At 37.5% G+C, this 9,623-nt stretch overlaps 1 protein-coding gene across 1 annotated transcript; it reads right to left on the minus strand.

Annotated features, from left to right (window-relative positions):
• Window positions 1-8,478: 8,478 nt before the first annotated feature.
• On the minus strand, window positions 8,479-9,408 carry LOC115526162 (olfactory receptor 10G9-like). Its single transcript, XM_030333645.1, has one exon. It carries the CDS (start codon window positions 9,406-9,408, stop codon window positions 8,479-8,481), a length of 930 nt encoding a protein of 309 aa, XP_030189505.1.
• Between the last annotated feature and the right edge of the window lie 215 nt (window positions 9,409-9,623).

Raw genomic sequence — 9,623 nt, forward strand, 5'->3', positions numbered from 1 at the left:
TTAGCATTCAATTATGTTTATTTTTTATTGAAATACAGTTGATACACAATGTTGTATTGGTTTCAGGTGTACAACCTAGTGATTCTGTAGGTTTACACATTATGCTCTGCTCACCTTAAGTGTAGCTACCATCTGTCATCACACAGGCTATTACAATATCACACTCACTATATTTCCTATGTTGCACCTTTCATCCCCTGACTTCCTCATTCCATCCCTGGAAGCCCTCACCTCCCATTCCCCTTCATCAACTTCACCCACCCCCCAGCCCCTCTGGCAACTATCAGTTGTTCTCTGTATTTATTAGCATATAATTCTTGATTGTTACCTCCTCACGCTCTTCACAGCCACTTCCTTGCAGTCTTGGCACTTTATTTCAATATTTGTTGATTTGTATCATTGCTGAGGCTCAGTCAGCTGTTAAAATATTATTTCATTGAAGAATAACTTACTAATAGCAATTTTCACAAGACATATATTTTGAAGCTCTTTTGCCAAGTTCATAAGAATTTGGGATTTTTAATATTTTCCTGTTAAATTGACTCTTTTATCTTTATAAACTGCCCTTCATACTCAGCCACAAAATGAATGAAATCTTGTATTCGTGACAACATGGATGGACCTAGAGGGTATTATGCTAAGTGATACAGGTCAGACAGAGAAAGACAAATAACATGCGATTTCACTTATGTGTGAAATCTAAAAAAACAAAACAAACAGCACAAACCAACAAGCAAACAGTAAAACAGAAACAGGCTCTACCAATAGCAAACAGGCTCAAATAGAGAACAAGCTGGTGGTGTCAGAGTGGGGGGCGGGCAGCTGGGGAGTGCGTGGATGAGCAAAGTAGGTGAAGGGGATAAAGAAGTAAAAACTTCCAGTTATAAAATAGTCATGGGGATTAAAAGTAGAGCATATGCATAATTTTGTATAGTGACAGATGGTGACTCAACTTACCCTGGTGAGCATTTCCTAATGCAGATCGTTGTCCAATCACTTATAACTAATATTGTATGTCAACTACATTTAATAAAATTTTTTTTTATTAAATTTTTTTTTTCAACGTTTGTTTATTTGTGGGACAGAGAGAGACAGAGCATGAACGGGGGAGGGGCAGAGAGAGAGGGAGACGCAGAATCGGAAACAGGCTCCAGGCTCTGAGCCATCAGCCCAGAGCCCGACGCGGGGCTCGAACTCACGGACCGCGAGATCGTGACCTGGCTGAAGTCGGACGCTTAACCGACTGCGCCACCCAGGCGCCCCCATTTAATAAAAATTTTTCAAAATATCCTTTTTTTCCTACTCTGTTGCTTTCCATTTTTTAATTTCCATTGTTTTAATTTCCATTGCAGTTTCTTATGAACTAGATATGATTAAGAATTTTAAGGCTGTCTGTGATATTTTTATTTTATTTGCCGTGGTTACTGTTTCTGTAATTACTGATATAGTTAGGTTTAAGTAGAACATTTTTCTACTTGTTTTCAGTTCATACCTTAAATTCTTTTTTCTTTATTCCTGTACTTTTTCTGTCTTCCTTTGTATTAATCAAAGTATTTAATGTATTAATCAAGTTTTTTCATTATTTTATTTGCTTTTTTGTTATTTAAGTATTTTCTTTTTCTATTATCTTTTTATGATATTTAATATAATATTTAATTTTTTAATTTACTTAAATTAGCACTTTTACCATATCCTATATGACCCAAGTCCCTTACAGTCATTTGATTCCATGTAGCATCTTATATACTTTTATATTTTGTCCTATATTTTATTTCTAAATATATTATAGGCCTTACAGGACATTATTATTGGCGGTTTATTAATTAATTGATTTGTATTATTATGGTGCTTTAAATAGTCAACAGTGTTTTATATTTACTTATATTTTCCCTTTCCAGTGTTTTTTATTCCTTCTTATACTTTGATCTGGGATCATTTTATTCAATTTTGGAATTTCCTTTAGTAATTTTTATAGTGCACGGTTATATTTTATGCAGTTCATGCTCCTTACAGAGGGAGCTTAAGTCTGACAGCTACTTTGTCATGGCTGTGTAGAAATAATGGTTCCTCTTTTTTGTTTTTAATTTGTAATTTAACTTTTCTCCTTGCCTGCTTTGGAAAAAAAAAATGATATAAAAGTATAATTTGCATATGTCAAATGTATCCATTTTAGGCACCCAGTCTGATGTTTTAACAAATGTTGGTTACTTCCATAATCAAGGTAAAAAACCTTCCCATCACCACAGTGGAATACCTGTGTCCTTTCTGTTATTCCAACCTGAGACCAATTGACTTGCTTTCTCTCACAACAGGTTAGATCTGTTTTTTTTGAGTTTCCCACAATGTAATCGTATAGTACATACACTTTTGTGACTGGCTTCTTCCGCTCATCCTTCTTTTCCTCACTCATTGGTGTGTTTGTGCCTATTAATAATTCATTCCTTGCTGAATGGTAGTCTATTGTGTAAATATGTCACAATTTATCACCTATTGTTTAACATTTATATTGCTTCCAGTTTGGGCATATTATTTATAAAAATGCTATATAGATTCATTTTCAAGTATTTGTGTGGACATAAGTTTTCAATTCTCTTGAGTAAACATCAGATTGTGGAATTGCTAAGTAAAAAGGCAAGTCAAATTACAAGTGGATGTTTAATACCTTAAGAAACTGATTGTTCTGCAAACTGATTATATCATTTTATATATCCACTAGCATTACTGATATTTGACATTGTCAGGTTTTTAAAAAATTGATCCATTTGATTAAGTGTGGTAGTATCTTATTATGGTTTAATTTAGATATCACTGCTGATTAATAATGTTGAGTACTTTTTCATCTTTCTATTGGCCACTCACGTATTTCATTTGCAAAGTGTGTGGCTGAATCTTACGCTTGTTTCTCATTGGGTTATTTGTTTTTGCTAATTGATTTGTGAGATATCTTTACACATTTTGGATATAAATTTTTTCTTTGACATATGCATTACTAATATGCATATCAGTGTGTATCTTGCCTACTCATGCCCTTTTAATATCATCTGGAGAACACAGTTTTTATTTAATTTTAATAAATCTAATTTTTATTTACTTTTATGGTGCATGCTTTTATGTCTTTTCTAAGAAATTTGTAAGTGCTTCATATTTACAAAGGTTTTCTCATGATTTTTGCCCTACAAATGTAATAGTTGTAGCATTTACATTAAAGCTAATAATCCAATTTAAGATAACTGTTGTATATACAGGAAAGTAGTAGTCAAAGGTCAGTATTTATTGATGGGTAGATAGCATCATTTGTTGAAAGCACTACTTTATCCCTTTTTAAGTGTTTTGGCAGATTTGATTTAAGATCAACTGAGTGATGTTAATTTAGCCATTCTGACAGATGTAAGGTTGTATCTCATCATGATTTTGATTTGTATTTCCCTTATGGTGAGGGATGTTGAGTATCACGAGAAACTACAGGTGTTGGTGAGGATGCAGAGAAAGGAGAATGTCTTGCACTGCTGGTGGGAATGCACACTGGTGCAGCCACTCTGAAGAACAGTATGGAGGTTCCTCAAAAAAACTAAAATTAGAACTACCCTATGACCCAGCAATTGCACTACTAGGAATTTATCCGAAGGATACAAAAATACAGATTCGAAGGGGCACATGCACCCCAATGTTTATAGCAGCATTATTAACAATAGCCAAACTATGGAAAGAGCCCAAATGTCCATCAACTGATGAATGGAAAAGGAGATGTGGTGTATATACATATATATATATATATATATATATATACACACACACACACACAATGGAATATTACTGGACTCAGCCATCAAAGAATGAATGGAATCTTGCCATTTGCAACAATGTGGATGGATCTGGAATGTATCATAATAAGCAAAATAAATCAATCAGAGAAAGATAGATACTATATGATTTTGCTCATATGTGAAATTTAAGAAACAAAACAGATGAACATGTGGGAAAGGTGGGGGGAAAAGAAAAGAGGGAAATAAACCACAAGAGACTCTTAATGATAGAGAACAAACTGGGGGTTGATGGAGGGAGGTGGGTGGGAGATGGGCTAGATGAATGATGGGTATTAAGGAGAGCACTTGATGTGATGAGCGCTGGGTGTTGTACGTAAGTGATGAATCACTGAATTCTACTCCTGAAATCAATATTGCATTGTATATTAACTACCTAGAATTTAAATAAAAAAGTGTTTAAAAAAATCAACTGAGTGATATGTATGGGTCTGGAGTCCTTTCCTTCTCCGTTGATCTGTATGTCAATACTTATGCCAATTGTGCACACTCTAGATTTCTATGATTTACAATGCTTATCACTACCTTTAAACACACAGGCTGTATGTTTCTGTGGCTACTATGTGCACTATGTGCCTACTATGTGCACCTTCATCCCACAAACCTTCCAGCTCCCCCTTCATGATTCAAATTACAGCTTTTTTTTTTTTTTAATTTTTTTTTTTTTTTAAATTTTTTTTTTTCTCAACGTTTATTTTATTTTTTTGGGACAGAGAGAGACAGAGCATGAACGGGGGAGGGGCAGAGAGAGAGGGAGACACAGAATCGGAAACAGGCTCCAGGCTCTGAGCCATCAGCCCAGAGCCTGACGCGGGGCTCGAACTCACGGACCGCGAGATCGTGACCTGGCTGAAGTCGGATGCTTAACCGACTGCGCCACCCAGGCGCCCCTCAAATTACAGCTTTTGACTTCATTTCTTTCTAATCTCCTTCAAATATGCTCTTGATGCGATGTAAATGTAATTTCCATAGCAGAATAGTTCAATAGCATTTGGGAACTGGAAGAACACAGTTTGGCCCTTTATTCTCCGGTATCTCCCTGGACCATGCCATCAAGAAGCAGCTGCTCTTATAAGTACTATCTCCAATTCTCTTTAAATTTACAATCTCTATAAAGGTCTTTGGGTATTATTGTGTGAGATAACTCTGTAAGCTTCAACAACAGATTTGTACAGGTCTCCCAGGCTATCTTTCTTGGGTTTGCTTTGGAAAAGTAAGAAAGGTGGCCGTTACCCTTTCCTGATCTGGCCCCTCCTTATGTTGCCCATTGAATGGGAGGCGGTTCCTTCTCCACATTTAGGGAATGGATGTTTAAGTCCAGCACAAACCACAGAATGTAGTGAACAACCCTTCTACTTACTTAACCTTGTAGGCTTTACCTTCAACTACACTGTCAACCAGATACTTTTACCTGAAACTTCGTCAGGTACTTAACCCAAATACTTCCAAAATTAGATTTTTTCATTCTACCCTCAGAATGCACTTTTATTACTTCCTCTACTGTGTTATGTCACAACTGCCAAAGCATCCTAACTTCTCCATCGACTTGACCTCCTCACACAATTAGTTACCATTTGCCATCCACCACACCACTCTCGATTCCTGCTGCTTCTGCCTGACCTGGGTTGTCATGAATGTGTTTTTCTTTCTTTTCTGAGATACAGTTGAAAAGCCTCTTTAGTTGATCCTTCTCCCCTAAAGCCTGCCTTCCTGCAAACTATCTTCCATGTTGCTACTAATTATAATCTCTAAGTGTAAATGCTATCACATTACTGTTACATCTGTTGTATTTCAATACCTTTCCAAAATTTGCAAAATGAAAATTCCTTTTTCCTAGGTTGTGTATGAGTTCCTCTAAATGACTTTGTCTAAATTTTCTGACTCCTCTTCTTATGCCCCTATGCTTCTTTTAGTTTATTTTTTAAAGTTGATTTATTTATTTATTTTGAGAGAGAGCAAGGGAGGGGCATAGAGAGAGAGGGAGAGAGAGAGAGAGAGAGAGACTCCTAGGCAGGCTCCACACCATCAGCACAGGGCCCAATGGGAGGCTTGAACTCACAAACTGTGAGATCATTATCTCAGTCGAAACCAAGAGTTGGACGCTTAACCAACTGACCCACCCAGACACCTCCCGCCCCCCTCCACCCATGATTCTCTTATATTGGGAGTATAAGCTCCTTGAAAAGGAGGTCTGTGTCTGTCTAATCTTGATGCTCATGGAACATAGCACACAATTGCCACTTAACACATGTTCATATATTCAATGGATAAGTAGGTAGATTCAAGCAGGAAAGAGAAAAAAGAACATAAAAAAGTTTTTTTTTAATTTGTTTTATCCAACCCTCTAACCATTAAACTACTAACATTTGGTAACTTTATTCAGTGGTCAATTTTTATATTAGCTAAAATTCCTCACATGAGACATGCTTACGGTCTTGGAACTGTTCAGTATCTTTACTGTGGTCGTAGACACTCAAAACCACTCAGGTGTTATAACTGTATGCTATTAGCACACATCTACTCACACACAGACAGACACACGTACAAATGAAACTGGGAAAATGCCAATGAGATCTGTGGATTAAATCAATGTCAGTATCCTGGTTGTGATACTATGCTATAATTGTACAAATTGTTGCCATTGGGGGAAACTGAGCAAAGTTATACAACGGATCCCTTCATATTATTTCATACAACTTACGTGATTCTACAATTATTTCAATAACAATTTCAGCTAAAAAATGATGCTGCTATTTATCTTATAAATCATTAAAAATTTAAATCACTTTCAACATGCTTGTGTTTACTACATATTATAGAATTTTAAATCTTTCATCATATTTCCAAGTGAAAACTATTCATGGGTCTTTTCTTAAACACCCATTATATTTAGGACACTGTTCCCTGGAAGATGCTACACTTGTTTTTCTCTCTCACTGGATGATGGCCTTCATCAATACAGACACACATAACGCTCAGTAAATGTCCTATAACATTTGTGCTATTGTGAGTTAAGTAAAATAGTGGGAATTATAAGAAACTGGAAAGCATCCAAGTGAACCCAGTGGCTAAGGAATTTTGATCTAACTCGTCGGTTTTCTCCCTTGCAAATTTAGTAGGGCTGTAGAATAGGCCATATCGGTCTGGTTTATTGGAATGAACACTAGTAATTAACCTCTTGCATTGGTTTATATAGGTCATGCGTTTATAGATAGTATGGTTTTCTTCTCAGCATAGACGTGTAGCTTATTTGGAACCAGATATACAAATGAGCACAGATGGGTTGTCTTGCTAAAGCGTCTCTGGAAGACAGGTGCCCCAAGTCTGAGGAGTCTCAGAAGTGATCCCTAGTTCCAACAGCTGCCTATCGGTTTTCTCTCCTTCCCTTCTTGGTATGCCAGGCAGTGTTGGCATTAACAGGATTCATGTGACATTTGAATGAAGGATTTATTTTCTGAAAAATTGATTTATGCTATCAATTGAGCTGTATATTTGAATGACTGCTTTCAAGCTTCATGGCTCAAGTCTTAGCTCCCAGATGGTGTCCAAAGTCCATTTTACACTTTAAGTCAAACAAATGTGAACTAAAGACAATATAATTACATGGGAAGTACCACCTAGGGTCTGCTTTTAAAATTGGGAGGTACTCTCAATATTCTTTGGTAGTATCCTTGTGTCTCTAAGATTATTTTCTTATTTTTCACATATTTGTTATCTGTCCCTTGTTTACTCACAGAAATAATTTTAAGATTGCTAAAAATAGAAGCTTTGCATTTAAGAGAAAAGACAGTAACTCTGTAAATACAGAACAAAAATCTAGGTAGTTGTATCCATGACCGATTCAGTACAAATACTGCATGGATTGCATAAGTAGACAAATGTTTACTTTAAAAAATCACTCCAAGTGAAGAAATTAAAGAGTTATACAGTTTTAGTTAACTCATAAATATAAATAAAGTCATTATTAAGAATTAAGTATTTTTGGTGTGATCTTTTGTAATGTAAAAATTTCATCATATATGTACTATATTAATGAATTGGAAATATTATATATGATTATTTTTCAATATAAAGGTTTAAAAATGGAAAAAAGGGATCTTTAGTAAGCTTTGATTTAAATTGCACAAAATAAAATGTAAGTGAATTATCCTGGAGAGCAATTCTGGAAAATATTTGCACAGGGGATGGAAGTAAACTACTTTTCTGATAATCTACTTTGTAGAACATAAAAGAGAAGAATAGGCAATCATCCTTCCTGCCAGATTATCATCAATAAATGGCTGTTTATACTGGGATTCTGGCAAATAATGTAGAAAGAAATATTAAACTGCATTAAATTTTAATTAAAAAATTAAGATCGAATAATTGAAATATTCCTTACAGTGTAATGCTCATGTTGGTGGTTTAATTCTAAATCAATAAAAAAGAGGGCATCTGGGGGCACCAGTTAAGCGACGGACTCTTCATTGGGCTCAGGTCACAATCTCACTGTTTGTGAGATTGACCCCACTTCGGGCTCTGCACTGACAGTATGAAGCTTGCTTGGGATTCTCTCTGCTCCTCTCCTGCGTGCATGCTCTCTCTCTCTTTCAAAATAAATACATAAATATTAAAAAAATAAATAAAAAAGGAGCCAATCATATCTGGCCTTTCTTCATTATTCGGTGAATACTGACTTACTTCTCACCTTGAACAGAGCTTTCTTCACTTCCTTGTTCCTCAGGGTGTACACCACAGGGTTGAGAAGGGGAGTCAGCACAGTGTAGAAAACTGCCACAATCCCGTCCACAGCATCCTTGGAGCCTGGCCTCAGGTAAACAAAAACACAGGGAACAAAGAAACAAAGGACCACAATGCAGTGGGAGGTACAGGTCTGAAAGGCTCTGCATCTCCCCTCGGAGGTGCGGATCTTCAGGATGGAACAGACGATGGACACATAGGACAGCACTATCAGGAGAAAGCAGCTCAAGGCCACTACTCCGATGTTGACAAAGATCACCCTCTCGTTCATGGACGTGTCTGCACAGGCCAGTCTGAGGATGGGTGGTCCGTCACAGAAATAATGCTGGATCTGGCTGGGCCCACAGTAGGGCAAGCGGAAGGTCAGTGTGGTCTGGACAGCAGAGTGCAGAGAGCCGCTGAGCCACGTGGTGGTGGCCAGGAGGGCACACGCTCTCCCACCCATCAGGCTGGCATACCTGAGCGGCTGACTGATGGCCAGGTAGCGGTCGTAGGACATGACTGTGTAGAGGAAACACTCGGTGCTCCCCAGGAAGTGAAAGGAGTAGAGCTGGGCCACACAGCCGTGAAAGGAGATGGCCCCGCCTCCCGGGGAGACCAAGGTCATCAGCATTTTGGGCACAGTGACGGTGGAGAACCACATGTCGATGAAGGACAAGTTGGCCAGGAAATAGTACATGGGAGTGTGGAGGTGGGAATCCACCGTGATCACCAGCAGGATGAGGAGGTTCCCCACCACAGTGAGTACATAAATCACCAAGAAGATTCCGAAGAGGGGGATGTCCAGTGCTGGTGCATGGGGAAGACCCGTGAGGATGAATCTTGTCACTACGCTCATGTTTCTCATTTCTTCTCATATATGGGGCTCTGTCCCTACCAAAAGCAAAGAAAGTTCAACATTTACTGAGATCATATTGTGGCAACTTTGTTTTCACTGAATGGAAACACAAGATGTAAATTGTCATGTAAATGTTACATGACATTTTTGCTTTATGTGGGGCTTTGAGGGGGGTTATCCACTTCCTTATTGCTTTACCCAAATCAACCAAATAGAAAAGAGGG

This window comes from Lynx canadensis, chromosome D1 (genome assembly GCF_007474595.2).
Source record: "Lynx canadensis isolate LIC74 chromosome D1, mLynCan4.pri.v2, whole genome shotgun sequence".
In the NCBI taxonomy this organism is placed as follows: domain Eukaryota; kingdom Metazoa; phylum Chordata; class Mammalia; order Carnivora; family Felidae; genus Lynx; species Lynx canadensis.